The sequence below is a fragment of the Cheilinus undulatus genome, linkage group 12 (assembly GCF_018320785.1).
Source record: "Cheilinus undulatus linkage group 12, ASM1832078v1, whole genome shotgun sequence".
Classification (NCBI taxonomy): Eukaryota; Metazoa; Chordata; class Actinopteri; order Labriformes; family Labridae; genus Cheilinus; species Cheilinus undulatus.
The window spans coordinates 38,170,140-38,188,272 of NC_054876.1; the positions used below are offsets into that span (position 1 = coordinate 38,170,140).

At 39.3% G+C, this 18,133-nt stretch overlaps 1 protein-coding gene across 1 annotated transcript; it reads right to left on the reverse strand.

The window, feature by feature from the left end:
• Nucleotides 1-1,885: 1,885 nt before the first annotated feature.
• Nucleotides 1,886-17,701, reverse strand: LOC121518439 (acetylcholine receptor subunit gamma-like). Its single transcript, XM_041800747.1, has 12 exons — nt 17,500-17,701; nt 11,608-11,741; nt 9,695-9,739; nt 9,440-9,549; nt 9,149-9,304; nt 8,951-9,051; nt 8,679-8,879; nt 6,666-6,780; nt 6,443-6,557; nt 6,145-6,352; nt 3,726-3,859; nt 1,886-3,621 (listed from the first exon to the last, which is right to left on the reverse strand). The coding sequence occupies exons 1-12, from the start codon at nt 17,564-17,566 to the stop codon at nt 3,454-3,456; spliced, it is 1,554 nt and encodes a 517-aa protein (XP_041656681.1). The 5' UTR covers nt 17,567-17,701; the 3' UTR covers nt 1,886-3,453.
• Nucleotides 17,702-18,133: the final 432 nt, after the last annotated feature.

The window sequence follows — 18,133 nt, forward strand, 5'->3', positions numbered from 1 at the left end:
CAGCTGGGAGGCACTAAAGCAGGACTTCCAAGTCACACTGATCACCCAAAAATAACCATCATCATGATCATTAGACAGCAGTCTTATTCTATTGGGGTTTATCTCTGGTAGGATATGACATCCATGCTTAATATCTCATAAATGCTTTATCTTCCGTACCCCATAATGATCCCATAAGTGATAGCAGTTGTGTTTTAATGCAATATTTCCAATATAATGTATCAGTTCCACACGATTATATTGAGCCCTCTGAATTAAATTCCAAGTAGGCCAGTCTGTGTCACAGCTTTTTTAGACAAACTTTCTTATTCACTAGGGGAGAATTCATCTTTTTCTGCTCCTTTACTGAGCATACTTTGACACACATTCAGGAGGTTACATGCATGCACATACTGGATCCTGGTCATGCACTAATAGATGCCAGAGACAGGGCTGCACACAAAAGACCATCACGGGGTTGGTGCCTTGCTCAAAGGCATTTTAGAAGTGCTCAAACAAAATCTGGCACCTCTCCAGCAACCAGACCAGTTTCCATATTTTGGTCCGTATCAGGACTTGGCAGACCTCTGGTTCCTAAACCAGGTGCCAACAGACCAAGACAATTAAACAATTAATCTAATGAGCATGTTTTTGGTGGTGGGAGGAAGCCAGAGTATCAACGCATGCACGTGGAGAACATGCAATTCTCTACACAGAAAGGCCCTGACAGAGAATCAAACCAGGGAACCTTCTTGCTGTGAGGCAACAGCACGAACCCCTGCACCGCTGTGCAGCCTGCTTCAAAGTCTATAATCTTAAAGTTCTCCCTAGTGGCTTTAGATTAAACTTATTTCTTTTAGGAGAGAAGCAACAGTATAATGTAGGAATAAACAGGACAGAAAAGAGCAGACAGAGACAAGCAGGGACCAACAACCTGTGATGATGTTTGAACCTGAAGGTGTTAAATGGCTTTGTGTGTTTGGTGTGCATGTGTACATGTGAGCATCATTGTGTGTTGAGGGACAACAGGAATTGTTTCAAAGATGAGTGAAGATTTGAGAATCACAATGTAAGTGGGGGTTTTGCAATGGACACCACCAGATTTATTCTGCCATGCAAGTCCACACTGAAAATGTCTTTGGGGATGCATTTTAGGCAAATATCAAACATGCCAGAAATCCATCCAACCAATCGGAGCAGCTGGTGGGTCTGTGATCGGTTGCCATATCCTCTGTTTCTGTTAACCTAAACAACTTGTTTCCTAATTTTTTTCTGATGACCAATCTCCTTTCTACATATTGCGCTGATTATTTCCTTAGTTCCCCCTCCAAGATTTCACATTTTCACATTTATTCCATCCATTTATTATATTTTATATTTGGTTTTGTAGTCTTCTTCATAAAATCACTGTTGGCCTGTAACCACAGTAACACATGTTGAATAAGATACAGGGTGTAATGGATAAACTGGCATGTTTGATACCAGGATTTTGATTGAGGTGTTTGTAAAATGCTTGAATATTTAGTTGATAGCCCTTTCAGCCATCTGAGACTTGTTAAAGAAAATATGTACCTAACTGTAGTACATTTTCCCACCACACAGGGGGGCTAAACTCCACCCAGAGAAACTAGTGAACCAACCCTATATTTTATAACTGCCTCTAGTACTTCAAACACTTGTATTTTAGCTCACCTGCTTTATGTTTTTGGAAAAGTATGTCAACACTCGACTATTTGAAGAGTTTGTATTATACACTTCCAGATTAATAAAATGAAGTGTCAAAGTAAAAGAATGAAATGACACAAAGAAAGTATATGCAACCACAAAGCTGCTGTGACTGCTTGTTAAAATAAGCCTTAAGATCCACATATGTAAATAATATGTTTTCAAAATACTTGATGCCCAAAATACATTTATTAAAAAAAAAACAAACAACATGGCACAGTAATCGGCATAACTTACCTTAGAGTCACCTACACCTAACAAAAAGCTCTAATAAACAAGTATTACAATAAGAATAAGGCTTCAATTCAGAGTTTGCTGGCTCAAGTTACACACACAGCTCCCTCGCATAAGACATAGTACATGCAGGAAAACATCTCCAGTCTTTAGTAGAAATACTATACAGTGTGACACTTATGCTTCTAATTATAAGTCCACAAAAGATAGGGCAATAAAGCATGTTTGAAAAATCTATTAAAAGGCTGTTTTAATATTGGTTAATTCACATCTTTACAGTGCTTATGGCAGCATGTTAAACATGATGGCACAGTAGTTTGGATTTCAAGGGTTGTTTTGCCACATAAAAATATTCCCTCTAACCTAAAAGTCTGAATAAGCTCACACTCACATTGTATGCAAACTGTTTGTATATGTTATGAAAAAAACAAGACCAATGCATATTGTAACACCGCCGTTACATGTAAGAATCCAAAGATCTGTAGTGAGTCTCACATGTATTTAAGGGACTTCTCTGTGGTTGCTGCAGCCTAGCATGCCTGTTTTCCCCAGCAGTATTTTTTGTTGTAATGTGAGTCGGACTGCTTTTAAAATCTTTATATGGTGAAATGTTACAACTGAGATAAACTGTCCAGAAAAGGGCATCTGCTGGTAAAATGAGTGTGCTCTTTGGTCTCTGATCACCCTTCTCATCAGTGCTCATGTCAAGATGTGTATGTGTAATACACTGAAAGTAGAGTACATTACCATGAACTCCTCATCTACTCAGAATAATCTACATTTTATTTATTAGATTTACACAGTTTTACTAGGCGTCTGAAATGATATTGTCATTTTTGAGCACTAGTTTGGTTCTGGGTAGTTAATAGTGCTTCTAATTCAATTTTTGATTCCTAACTTTTAATTTTGATTAAAAGGTGGAACAGTTCAGAAGGAGATGAATAAATTTTTTGAGTGTCCTTATACAAACTACTACTAATGATGAATACTGAGCAGAAACATACAGAAAATCAACACAGGGACTAAGATGGAGTGGAATGACCCCCCCTCCACCACCCAGGTGTGGTATTGTTCTGAAGGAAACACTGGAATTCTCACACAGAGAGCAGAATAATCATGATCTCACTATCATAACAGTGGTGATTATGATTTTTGCCATAATTGAGCAGTCCTAAAGTCCGGCTCAGAGCAAGAAAAAAAATCTGTGGTTGCAGCTTTCCAAAGATTAAAAGCACAGTACATCAAACTATCTGATGTTTTTACATAACCGAAGAACAAAGGGGCTCAGTTTTATATATCAAACAGGAGACTAGGTGACTTTTATGTTGATGCCCATGGGAGATGTATGGTAATTAGTCAGATTTGCTGATAGCTGCAGAAATTGTCTGAAAAAGACTTTTAATTCTGAGGTATGGAAACAGATAAGCTCTGAAATATGAGCTCTGAATCTGTAACTAGGGCTCCTCAGCTCATAAAGAGGGCATGAGGTACAGAGATGGGAAAGTTTCAATAATCTTAACTTGGGGCATATTTTTTGTACTCCCCAGGAAACGGGAATTCAGGTGCCCGGTTGAAGTGTCCTGTAAAGAAGATCCACACTGTGCCGAAGATGAAGAGAAGGAAGGCAGCCCAGAAGCACACCTTGTCGATCATCTTCCCAATCAGTACCCAGCTTTCAATTTCCTTCATTAAAGACAGTGAGTAGAGATTAGATCATGAGTTTAACTCAGACAATAAGACTGCATACAAATATTGGTAGGGGAGATGAAGTTTGAAGTGTCACTCACAGATCCAATGGCATTTTGTTGTCGTTTACTCTCAGCGATAAAGTTGCAGGCATCCACACATTGCTTGATCTCAGGTGCAGCTTGAGCCAAACTCTTGTAGAGGTTGGTGGTGGTGCTGACATCTATGTTGTCCACTAGGGGGAGAGAGACACTGATAGTTAGACCACAACATGCAACCTGTGGTAGTCACAGGTGTCTTTGACAGTGAAAGGCAATGAAGTATAGGTGAAGGACATGGTTTTTTTTCAAGTACACAGATTTATGTCTTATATGAAGGATAAGATTAGGAAAAAGACAGAACAGAAGGTACATAGATGACATTTTTTTCATATGGACATCTACAGAGGAGCAACCCAGAGACTTCAATAACTTTATAAACACTCAAAATGAACATCTGAAATTCACCATGGCACATGATCCCTACAAAATGAACTTTTTGGACATACTAATTATCAACAATAATGGAAGTCTAAGCACCAGTCTATACGGGAAACCAACAGATAGAAATTCTCTACTACTTAGACAGTTTTTCCATCCTACTGCTTTAAAGAAAAGCCTTCCTATCTCTCAGTTCCACCGTATACACAGCATCTGTAGTTCAGATGTCGACTTCAAAAATCAAAGCATTGATTTAGAAAATAGATTTCTGCAAAGAGGTTACAAAAGAGAGTGGGTACAAGAGGCTTCTAATCACTTTTCTAAATTGTCTCAAGTTGAATGCCTTTACAACACAAAAACTAAAACCACAAAAACCACTAACAATAGGATCACAATTGCCATCCCATACTCACCTTTAGCAAAAGACATGCCATCTATCATCAAAAAACACTGGCATGCTATCGCTACAGATCCAGCCCTTAAGGATCATCTAGCAAACCCACTGCAGATTGTTTTTGAGAGACCTCCTAATCTAGGTAACATGCTGGTGAGAGCAGACTGCCCCGTGACCCCCACATCTCTCCAACCCACGTTTTTGAGTACCTTAGGACCTGGCAACTACAAATGTGGTAATTGTCAACAATATAACTTTACTCACAAAACTAAAACTTTCTGTCATCCACACACAGGCAAAAGCATATCCATCAAAGTTACTATTTCTTGTAAAACTTCTAATGTCATTTATATGCTGAAGTGTCCCTGTGGACTTGCTTACATAGGTAAAACCTCCAGACCTTTAAAAGACAGGATTTCGTAACGCAGAAGTGCCATTAGAAACCATGACAAGAAAGTCCTGTGGCCTACCACTTTGACATGCTAAACCATTCAGTTGCCTCCCTAAGTTACATTGGTATCGAACATGTCACACTCCCACGGAGAGGAGGAGATACTGACAACATTCTCCTTCAACGTGAGGTATTCTGGATATATTCTCTCAATACGTTATCAGCCAAAGGTCTCAATGAAGAGATGGATATCTGCCCCTTTTTATAATGTGTTTGCTGTGATTTACCTCTGCCACTACTACTCAGACATTCTATAGTTTTATGAATTTGCACATTAAACTACTAGTTTGGAAAGTTGTGGAATATCTTGCTATCTATTATGCTTACATTTTTTTTTTTTGCTTACTTTGTCTCTTAAGAATACTCAGAGTAATAGCTTTATAGAATGACAGAATCCGATGTACAATACTCCTATTTACTTCCCATGATAGGATGTCTGTTCATCTCTGATTCATTAATAGCACCTACAGCACTTATAGGTGTCTCTCCAGTTTAATAATGTATTTTATGACTACTTCCAGCCTGATGCTCATTCCATTATACCATGGAGGTTCCCAGCCGAGTTATCTATTTGTCACTCTGTCCTTTAACAGAGTTAAACATTTGTTTTTGATATTTTGATCTACACTGTCATTATTTTCTTGTCCTTTATCTACCTGAGCAGAATGTGTTACATTTTTACTTATCTCTATAATGAGGTTGACAAGTAAGCACTTTATCTTGAACATTGAAACTGTAAATGTCGCACATAACCACTGGTTGTATGTTGACATGTGTTTTTTGTTTGTTTTTGAAACATGTTCACGTGATGACTCTCAGGTCAGATCATGTGATTGTCCATGTGATTACCTTCACCTGTATATAATGAGGCGCTTTGCACTTGTCACTTTAGTCTGATGAAGAGCAAATCTGCTCGAAACATCCCGTTGGTGCAATAAATGATTGTACTTTTGTAGCCCTGCAGTGTGCGAGACTTCTTTCTGTTCTTTATGGGTAAGATTACACATTCCACCTGCATCATGATTTTTTATCGAGAAAGGTGGTGGTAGTGTGTGTTGCAGAATTATTATTTCTTTGATGACAGATTAAGGCAAAAAAAAAAAAAAAACTGTGTCAGATACTTGTTTGTATTCATGGATCAGATTGGGTCTGAAAAGCAGGTCAGATTTGATTATTAGTTTTAGAGGCAGACTTACCAAGCGATCCCTTGAGACTATGTTTCTCTCTTTGTTTGTCAAACATCATTTCACTGCGAGGTTGTTTCAGAACATATTCCTCTGCTCGCTGCATGAGGCCGAAGGAGCTTCGCCGCGTGTCTCTCACGTTATTCATCTCTGTTAGCTCATCACTATCATCCACCAGTGGGGGCATGCCAAGAAAACGTGGTACCAACTCCAGGAACAGCTGCAGGAAGCAGTAAGGATTATTTTAGCTAGTTTGAGAAAAACATCTGTTGAATGTACAAATTAACCGAGCTGCACAGGATGTACTTACATGCTTGATGGAGTAGGACATGGTATGAGTGCTGGGGCTTCGCAAGGAAAAGTTTAGCACTACAATTTGATTAGTGGCAATGAGAGTTGTGACACACATAACAAAGATGAGATACCTGAGAAGACATTAGAGAAAGTCTGGGTTAGAAAGGAGACTCGATCTGTTGGGATTCAAAAATAAACCAGCTCCAGCAGATGTCATCAGAAATCACACTCTGACTCACTTTCCAATGAGAGGAACAGACAGAGATGTCTCAGGGACCTTCTGAGCAATAAGAAAGAGGAAGACAGTCTGAGCCAGCAAGACAGAGATGGCTGTGGTCAGCTTTTGTCCCCCAGCTGTGAAGGGGACAGTAGAGATTTTGACCACAGAGGACCACACAGAACAAAGGCATCATTTATGGACCCAGTACTTTCTGGGTACCAGGGTAAAAGATCACATACAGTCACTTGTTGGTGTGCACTCACACCAACAAGTGACAAGCAGAGTACACACCACCATTAGCGTTTCATGAAATCCTTTATCAAAAGACTTCAGGTCTAAAAATAACTTTTTTTTATCAGGCAAAGTTTACAAGAGCGCTGGAAGTGTTTTATAGTTGAAGAATTGTTCTTACACTTAGTAAGTAAACCAAACTATGTCAGGATAGAGGAGCATACAAAGTTCCTCTCTTTTTCCTCTCTGTCTATGGCACATTCCCTGATTTGATATGAGAAATGATAATCAACAATTATTATTTAGGATCGGGGAATGTGAAGTAATATTCCGTGTGCTTTTAAACAGGTGATGATAGGCCTTTATTGTTCATTTTTGTGTTGAACTTCAATGGCGAGTTCCACCCAGCAGCGGTTTCCCATAACAGGAAGCTTATAAAAGATTACAGACTACTTCAGTGCCTAAAAAAATGACCAAGTATCAATAAACTTTTTCTACATATAACAAGTTGAAACATTTAAATAACCTTTAATGGTTTTAATTGTGCCTGGTGTTGCTGCGGCAGGATGCAGCACACAGTATTATTAATGAACTATCATTTCTCATCACTGATCTACACCAAGAAAGAAGAATGATAATGTTTTTAATCTCATGTTTTCTTAGACAGTCACTGGTGCACATGTAACAGTTTGGCTTGAACAGTTTGACTAGAAACGACCATACCACAGTGCCAGCCTTGCTGCGCCATTGGGCGTAAGGATATATGTGCCAGCATATGTGCAGCATTCATCATTTGCCAAATCAGCCCAACATCATTAATAGCAGTTATTTAATCACTGTAAAATCTTCACATACAGGCAGTGGGACTTCAGGTGGAAATGGACACATGGTGTTGATAATAATAAAATTAATAATTAGCACCATCTTCATGGCGGTAATTATTTATTTAAATGATTTAACCAGGAGAGCAAGATCAAGATAAAGAATCTCATTTACAAGAGTGTCCTTGCCAAGACAGGCAGCAGCACAATCACCGACTTTCAGGCATAGAACAGAGAAACTATTATGAACACAAATCAAAACTAATCCATGTCACAGAGCAACAAGTCAATTAAGGCAATGCCGTGGCTATTTTTTAATACTGCAGGATACGGTATTACTCTATCATCACCCATTCCTACAAGAGAGTATTTTATAATAATAATAATAATAATAATAATAATAATAATAATCTATTTATTTATTTATTATTTTATCTCTGAATTTGATTATTTGGATGTAGAAAATTGGCAAGTCCAAAGTTGTCAGGGAGCCAGACAAGAGCCAGATTGTGATGGCTTGACCTCTCAGTCATATCAAACTCTGAGGTTTTGTGGATTGTTTCTGGTCTGCAGCAGTCAAACATAGTCCAAGGAAATAAAACTGGTGAACCAGCAACAGAGTCATGACTCGGTGATGCACATGGGAAGTAACTGTTGAGTTAACACTGGCTCTACAATGGTGCAGGTTCATCCTGAGCTGACAGTCCACAGCAGAAAATGCAGAACTGGACCATGGAGAAATGGAAGAAGATATTCTGAAGTAACGTGACAATGAGCTTAAGATCCAATTCTAGAATCTGTGGGGTGTGCAGAGTAAATAATGTCTTGGCCCACAGACTGGCAACACTCCCAAGTGTGATCCTGACCAATTGTTGTATGCTGTCACTGTGGCAGTCTTCATAACATCCAAATTGCAACAAAAGGTTACAGTCTGTGGGTGAAAATTGTGTGAACATGGACTTAGATGTGGCTTTACAAACCTTGTGCAGGTAGGAAGTAGGCCAGTACAACCAGTGAGGAGATGAGGGAGCAGGGCAGGATGATGTTGATGATGTAGAAAAGGGGCTTCCTTTGGATGATTATGTTGAATAAGATCTCCTGATACTCGAGGTCTTCTGGTGAATACCTCGTGTTGATCATCTTCCGGGCTGGGCGATGGACGATAGCCCATTCTCCATTTTCTGAGGTGTGAGAAATAAAATGATCCAGAGAATTTTTTGTTTTTTAAAAGTGTAAGGTAGATTTCTTGTACCTGTGAAAGCCTCAGGGTCGATGTCCACCCACTCTATAGTTTCGCCTGTTTCTCCAATGGCTAAGATCAGGTCCACTTCTTTGGCGCTGTATGTCTGGGATCTAGGAGTTGATGCAGTCAGACAGAGTAATACAGAAATAACAGTTATTTAAATGTAACTGCAGTATATACTTATTTTACACAGTCAAATTTCCACACCTGAATGCTAGTGTGCAGTTCTGGAAATCAAATGGGAAGAAGGTAATCTCAATGGCACAAGTGCTGCGATAGATCGCAGGAGGCAGCCAGTACATCCAACCATTGCTGCTGATCAACACATTGGCATAGTAGGCAACATCAAACTTGCCATCAATGCTGCAGAGATTTAAGATAAAGAAAAAAAAAGCAGCTGGCACAAGGGTTCATACCAGAAAAACAAGACAACACATAATTTGTTAGATGGTACTGCATGCTGGGATAGCTGCAGGACATCATCTGTCAATGCCTTACTTGTTCTCAAGGACAATGTCAGGGAGCCAAACAGTGTTGCATGGGACACGAATTACTTCAATGCCATAATAATCAGATTCATTCCAGGAGAGACGATAATCAGCCCATTGCTGTGGATGACATTTAAAATGAAAGGTCATCTTAATACAACAGAGACCTGATTAAATGACTGTGACTTAGATGAATTAAACATTGTTACAAAGAGTCTTGTACAAACAAAACAAAAGCCCAAGTATGAAGGGGAGAAAAACTTACAATCTCAATCCACACATTGGTCGTGAGAGTCTCTTCCTTTTCATTCTGGTTGAATAAAGAAATCTTATGATTATTGGAGCTATAGTGGTTATGCACAACTTAGTTTATGGTCTGTTAACATGTTTATTGTGCTCATGTCTTAAGGCTAACTGAAATGTTGATGAGGGGGAGTGATGGTGGCCTGTGCTCGTGCTTTTCTCTAAGGGCGTTTTCACACCTAACCTGTTTGATAGGCTAAAACAAATTTGAAATATTGTGAAAGCTGTCAGTCACACTGTGGCATGGACCTAATGAATGCACTGACCGCTTACAAAGACGGGTCTCAACTGAAATCGATTTGCCATAACATCAGGAAACGTTGCACACTTTTTTGGACCAAACCAACTTCTGTGAATTCCATTAGTCAGTATCTTCAGCTTATTAAACAGCCACTGTGGGTCCTCTCTGTTTATCATTGCTGAGCATGTGCTAGCATAACAACAGATCACAGGCATACCTGACTGATCCTCACAAACGATTTTGGTGGCGGAGCATGAGAAAGCGATAGGTTGAAGAGCACGAAGTAGAGCCACCGCTCCTTCCTGAATCACATTGAAAGGAGCCAGTTGAAGTGGTTCAGGCACTTAATCAGGATGCCTCCTGGGCGCCCGCCTATGGAGGTCTTCTAGTCATCTTGAATTATCTTGATAAATGCTGCTGTCTCCAGTACATCAGCACACATTTTTTTCTAGCTCTGCCTAATTTGTAGAACTGTATCATTTGCCTACTGTGATAGATGCAAACACTACAGACACCAATGATCTGAGTAGTTGTCTGTCTATTTCTAAACCGGAAAGGTGGCTCATCATGACAGATGTCTGCTAGTCTGCAGGTGCTATTTGAAAGGAACTTTCCCCAGACCTAGAGAACTTTGGAGGAACTCTATCCTTTTGTTGACTGCAGGAACCAGGGTCTAAGTTTAGTTCTAGGGTAGAAAATCCACCTCTTGAAAAGTCCTGACCCAGGTGGTGCTTTCCAAAGGCCCAGGAACTATCAAGGGTGGGACTGGAGTGTTCAACATTTATAATTTACTAGTCAACAACTCAGCCAATGACTCTTACACCCAGATCATTAGTACTCTAATAGTTGACTGACATGTCTCTCTGGGCCCAGCCAGCTTTAGAGCTGAAACCTTTCAGAGGAGGGACGGACTGTCTTGAACAACCTGAACCAAGTCTATTTGCAGTTTGGATCGGACTTCAGATAACCTGAAATCCTGCACAGGCATTTGACTCTAATTACAGAGAGTTCATCGAGACTATGCCTGGTCCCCAAACCAGACAATTCATTACAATACATCCAACTGTTGGAGAAAAAAAAAAATGTAAATCACAAAAAAATCTAATTAGGATTAAAACTGCAAATTGATTTTCAACAACCAAATCGGACAATTACATTTAGTTAGTTAAATGGAATCTTAATCTTAATTAGAACATGTTCCAATGCCACATAATCATATTGACTTACTATCTCTTCCTGGCTGTATCAGGATGCTGTTTTGAATAATCTTTTGGTACTTAAGAGAGTGTTGAAAATGCAGACAACAGTGCACCACAGGAACTTTTTAGTCCCTTCAAGAGAAGGTCCTTGAACCAAAAGTTCTGAGTGTTGTTGGTTGGAAAGCACCTTTTGTTTACTTCCAGGTCATTCCTGCAGAAATTCCAACCAATTTGAAAGCATCTTCTTCATACGTAACATATTTTGCTCTGCCTTGAATAGTCATGAAAATACAGACCAAACTTGAGGTTATAATGTAACAATTTAACAAACTGGTTCATGATTTGAACCAGAGCAAACAAACTACAGGTGTAAAAAAACGCCCTTAGAAACATACTGTTGCTGTCACAACAAAAGGAAAGACTGCATTCTCTCACCAAGGAGATCAGGTTAGTGAGGGTCAGCTTGATCTGAACCTCTACTTTGTCTTCAGGATTAACCACGGGGCGGATATTCTTGTTGTAGCGTTTGAACAAGTCTTTGATCAGATGTGTTTCCTCGTTGCACTGCACTGCATGAAAGAACAGATGAGACAAGGCATGGGTTGATACACAAATCTGTTGAAATTACATCTCCTAGTTAAAACTAGTTCAACAAAAAATACTCATCCTTCATCAATTCTAGCATGCTCATGAGTCTTGCACCTTGTGTTTTTATTTCTTGTGATCTGGTACAGTCCATCTCGGCGAAACTATTACACTGTGGTCTTGCGTTCACATTCATGTTATCTTGTACATTGTGAAAGTGCATCCTTGCTGAGCTCAAGATGCTCAAGGGATTTTCTGCTAAACCTTTTCTATGACTATGTATGGGAGCAGAATTCTCAAACTTCAAGCTCACTATTGCAGTGCTGCATAATCATACTATGCTGCCGGTATATGGCTTTCATTGCTATAGCTACTTTTGCTGTTAGTTACTCTATGTTAACATAAGAGCTATAAATGTCATGAACTAATAGAACCCATCATTGTTTAACTCATCACACTTTAGGGTTCTGTTACTAAAGCCTTTATTGATCTGATATTTGAGCCTGTGATGGCTCTTGTTGATTAATGTTCACTAGTTTAGATAAAGTTAAGTTTGTGGCAAGTTAAGTTTAGTGTTATAGATACCCTTATAAATATTCGTTAACAATCCAAGCCCTCATCAATACCACTAACTATGCTTTTCCGTTATTTAGTGAAAAAACAGATGACCATACTTTTTCTTTTTTTTTCAAGATTAATTTTGGGCCTTTTCATGCCTTTATTAGATAGAGGAAGGAAGTGGATAGACTCAGAAACAGGGAATAGAGTGGGGAGAGACATGCGGTAAAGGGCCACTCCTGTTCTGACTATTATTGAACTATCCACAGAAGATTAGGATAACACAAACCAAAACAAATGAACTCCTAATATCCTTGTAGAACCAAAGAAACTCTCCACATGAACCTGTCATGATGTATGATCGATATTGACATGTCTCACTGTCTTAATTTTCCTCACCACTGTAACAAGGCTAAATACTGCTAGTGCTGAGCCCATGGAGATTCGTGTTGGATCCTCATAATAATACATGAGAGTACAGTCTGGACCTGCCCTCTTTGTAAAGTGTCTTGAGATAACTACAGCTATGAATTGGCACTATACTAACAAACACTGACTGATTAACTGGAGAGATGGCTGGCAAGGATATTAACTGAAAACAGTAAGCAATCATGCTTCAGTGGATATAAATATACCTGGAAGGCCCACCCAGGTATGATCTATTTATCAGAAACGCTTCCCTCAATACACATGATGACATGTGATACTGAAATGTCACAGTCATATGCACCTTTAAAATCCTACAAAAAAACGTGATCCATTTTGTTGACAAGACAAAGCAAAGGTTATTTCAGACCCTTACCCTCTCCTGCCAACTGTCATTATTCATAACTCTGGTTACACAGCAGCGAGGTAACTCTAAACCCAGACTTTAGGTCACTCTCAGGTCATCTATGATAATCATCAATATCTTTCTTAGGCAAAAATGGTGACAGCAACACATACAGCAGGGCAGTAAAGATGTCAGCCCCTGTGATCGATTTATTCTCAGGTCCGTCTGGTTCAATCTTGCTTACATATGTCACATAGTTAAGAGCTGTAATCATAATTCTCCAATGGGACAATCAGTGTAGTAGGCAGTGTAATGACAGTAGTAACGTGTTTCACTTCCCAAGAGTCTTACTGTTGTAAATAATTAGATACTGTTAATTTATAGTCCTAAAACAGTGAAAGTGCAGTAAAGCTGAAGGGTGTGCCATTTCCTTGTGTTCTCAGCCGTACTGAACAATCCCTTCAGGCCACTACCCTTTAGGCTTGTAAACGGATCCCTTGCACTTCCATTGATTTTATTTCAAGGTAAACAACTGTTTCCTCTAAAAGTTTGTCTAGTACGGACTCAAACAGTGCATTTCAACAGCATAGTTTCATCACAGATCAGCAGTTAGCTGTTTCTAGTTGCCACACAAATGATTTAAAAGCAGCAGGGGCCTCTGTGGCAGTTTCCAGTTCAACATCAGACTCCGTCACGGTGGCTGCTGCTCTGTCTGTGTACTGATGTCACAAGACAGATTTCTTTGAGCCCTAATGAGAAATCTTCTGATGTTTTAATCCAGGGGTGTCAAACTCATGGCCTGTGGTACAGTTACGCCTAGCCCACAAGATCATATCTTATTTCTGTTAGAACTTGCCCACCTGTATGAAGACTGCAGACTTTCTCCAGTATAAAAATGTAAATTTAACCATGAGGTTTTAAAATATCCTTGTTAAGTTGAAAAAAAAAAAAAGAAAAAGCGAAGAGTAAAAAAGTGTAAGACAAAAACTCTGGATGTGGAAAAGAAATGTATTTGTGTTTTTATTCCATATTTTGAATTTTGCATCTCACAATTTTGACTTAAGCTTTTAATTTTGACTTTTCATCTCATATCTTGACCTTTTGGGTTCAAAAATTTAAGTCCTTTTAGAACTTTTTAACTCATTATATGGAATTTTATCCTATGTTTTGACCTTTTCAACTCCTAACTTGACTTTTAATCCCAAATTTTGACCTTTAAGAAACACAATTTAAATTTAAAACTCATATTTTGACCTTTTAAGCTCATTATTTCAAATTTTATCTCTTTTTTTTACCTTTCACACACCATTATGACTTTCTGTTTCATATATTTGCCTTTTAAAAACATCATTTTGAAATTTTGAAGTAATAAGTTTGACTTTTTGTCTCAGATATTGAGCCCTTAAAGTATGATTTGACTTTTTTAGATTTCAGAATCATGTCCCATCACTTCTAAGTTTCTTTCCCCATAACTTTTTCCTGTTGAAAATTAGATTGTCAGTTTGTGGTTTAATATTGACCCTCTTAGGCTCTCAGGTTAAACCTAAATTCAGAATCTGGTCCTTGCTTTGATTGAGTTTGACATCCCTGTTTTAATTGCAAGTCTTTCTTGAATCTGGAAAAAAACATGCTATCTTCCTGCTGGTGGTCATATTTGCTTTTGTAGGTCACAGACAGGCATCGACTTTGTTCTCTTGTCAAAAACTCCTCAAAGCAGCTTTAAAATCAAGAAATCTATTTTTGTGTTTGCTAGGATATGGTTCTCCAAAGGATGGGCTCAAATCTTAGGTGTCAATAAGTAGCTTTAAGTCAAAATTGTTGTCTAAGTTTTGCCATTCAGCTGACCTGACACTTTAAGGTCAGAGTAAAGCACCCAGCAAATCAGGGTCAGAACAACATCACCACTAAGGTAAACATTGCAACATCACTGCTGACTAAGGTCAAAACAAACCAAGCTGACCCTATATGACCGTGTCTCTTTGTTTAATACAAACTTCTGCTGAAAGGAAACAGCAGAATCAAAGGACAACTCAGCCTTATTGCAGTACATACACCTGTTCTGATTATCTAGTATCAATGAAAACCATCAAGCATAATTCCCAACATGATACCTTACATCACAGCTCAGCATCATTTTATTTCACGCCAAGATTAGAGGTACAACTGTCGACCTAAATGTATAGACACTTAAATGCTATATCTAACTCATTTTCACCAAGATAATCATAATCTATCCATGTATCCATTCCCACTCCAGTAAACAGGAAACTCCAGGCTGGAGGATGCAGAAGCAGCCTGAATGGGCTCTGGGTCTCCCCTGAGGACTCCTTCAAAATGGAGGTGCCTGCCAACCCTCCAGAGGGAAGTTCCCAGGAGGCGTCCCAATCAGATACAGTGGCCTCATGTTAAAACCACAACCTAGATATATTATATTGAGATTTGGCACATAATTGTGAGATGGAGGGAAAATTATACATAGCTTTTAAAATTTTTACAAATGAAAATCTGAAAAGTGTGATATGCGAAAGTATTCAGCCCCCTGAAATCAATACTTTGCAGAGCCACCTTTCACTGCAGTTGAAGCTGCAAGTCTTTTGGGGTGTGTCTCTACCAACTTTGCACATCTAGAGACGGAAATTGTCCCATTCTTCTTTGCAAAATAGCTCAAGCTCAGTCAGATTTGATGGAGAGCGTCTGTGAACAGCAATTTTCAAGTGTTGCCACAGAGTATCGATGGGATTTAGGTCTAGACTTTGACTGGGCCATTCTATCACATGAATATGCTTCAATCTAAACCAGTCCACTGTAGCTCTGGCTGTATGTTCAGGGTCGTTGTCCTGCTGCAATGTGAACCTCCACCCCAGTCTCAAGTCTCAAGATTGCCCTGTATTTGGCTCCATCCATCTTGCCATCAACTCTGACCAGCTTCCCTCTCCCAGCTGAAGAAAAGCATCCCCACAGCATGATGCTGCCACCCCCATGTTTCCCAGTGGGGATGGTGCGTTCAGAGTCATATGTAGTGTTAGTTTTCCGCCACACGTAGTTTGTAGTAGTTTGGTGTGTCCCCCACATGGCTTTTGGCAAACCGCAAACGAGACTCCTTATGTTTTTTTTTTCCAACAATGGCTTTCTTCTTGCTACTCTTCCATAAAGGCTAGATTTGTGGAGTGCATGGCTAATAGTTGTCCTGTGGACAGGTTCTCCCACCTGACCTGTGGATCTGTGCAGCTCCTCCAGTTACCATGGGCCTCTTTGTCCCTCCTCTGATCAATTCTCTCCTTGCTACTAATTTGAGCTGCTTGTACCTTTTATCTAATTTGCTCAGTCACCACCTAATGCTCTAAACATAGGTGAAGATTAGGAGTGAGACTCACTAGTGGCCCCACGATACAATATTATCACAATACTTATGCCACGATTGGATGTATTGCAATTTTAAACATTTTGCAATACACAGAGTATTGCAATACCATATATTGCGATATCTTACTATCTATATCATTTTTTTAACTGTTTAACTGCTTTAAACTGCTAATTTAGAATTAGTGGAAGATATGACACATTGCCATTCGAAGTATCACGATGCTATGCTGTATCGTTTTTTTCCCTGACCCCTTAGTGAATGTTGGAACAAGGCTCAGGTACTCCATCACAACTCTCATATTAGTGCTGATTCTGCACCAATTAAGCTGTCAATCTCTTGATCAATTTTGCTTTTTCCATGCAGGACAGCCAAGGCTACTCTTGTCCCCTCTGGCCACTTTTCACTGACTTTTTGTAACCTCTGCCACAGAGATTGACTCGAAAGTCCACATGTTCTAAACCAATACACCATCCAGAGGGACTTTGGGTTTGAAGAATGATTAAAATGACACTCTGTTGATCTCTTTCAGATATACATAAGGTTTAGTTTTTCTTTTCTGCTTCCACTGCTTTGGTCATCTGTCAGACCTGATGTTAACCTGCTGTTAGAGAACTTCTTCAGTGTTAACCATGGCAGCCTCAAATATTTCAGCTCTGCTGTTCTTTAGACAGGGCACATACATCTCTCCTCACTTAAGGATTAGTTGGAAGTAACTTGATGAAACACATGTGCTCTACTCAACAGAACAGATGGTTTTAGATTGAATATTTAGTATCGTATTCAGATAAGTCTTCTCGGACATTTGCAATTTTTAAAAAAAATCTACACACATTTAATAAATCACTTACAAATATACATTTTAAAATTTAAAAGTCAGTGAAAATAAAAGTTTCAATGGCATGCAATCAAGTTCAAGTTTGAGAGTTAGATATCTCTCTGAACTGTTATCTTCTAGCTGCACATAATCGGCCAAAGATCATCTTGATAACCATAAGGCAACCAGCCAGCTGATGTTAATGTGCCAAACGTCAGCCACTCCACCACTTACCCTGAATTGTCAAAGTCCCAAGGATAGTTACAGCTCCAAGAAAAGTCCAAAAACTGCGTGCTGCCATCCTGTTCCTAGACCTGTTCTCTGCCTGGCACCGCACTATATATAAGAATTAAGTTTGAGAGAGCGAGAGTAAAGGCAGAGAGGAAGAGCCCATAATCCCACGCCACCCAACACCGTGACTGTCGCCCACCCCGGCTGTCGCTGTCCATGGCTCCAATTACACAGCAGCTGGGAGGCACTAAAGCAGGACTTTAAGTCATACACCGGTCACCCCCAATAACCATCATCCCGATCATTACACAGCAGTTCTATTGGGGTTTATCTCTGGCAAAGCATGACATCCAAACTCATTATCTCATAAATCCTTTATCTCCTGTAAACCGTAGCATTCCAATAAGTGATTATAATCATGATTTAATACTGCCAAATATAAAATAAGATGCTTAGTGATTGAATCAGAAATAGAACATTTTCAGTGCAGAATATTTCACCCTGTACATTTGTATGTGTGAAAATAAATGATCATCACATACACCCATGGGTACTGCAAGGTGAACAGGTGACGGCCTGCTAGGGCCTGCAGCCCCCTTGCTATGTTTCCAAAGTATTTATACACACAGTAAAGCCT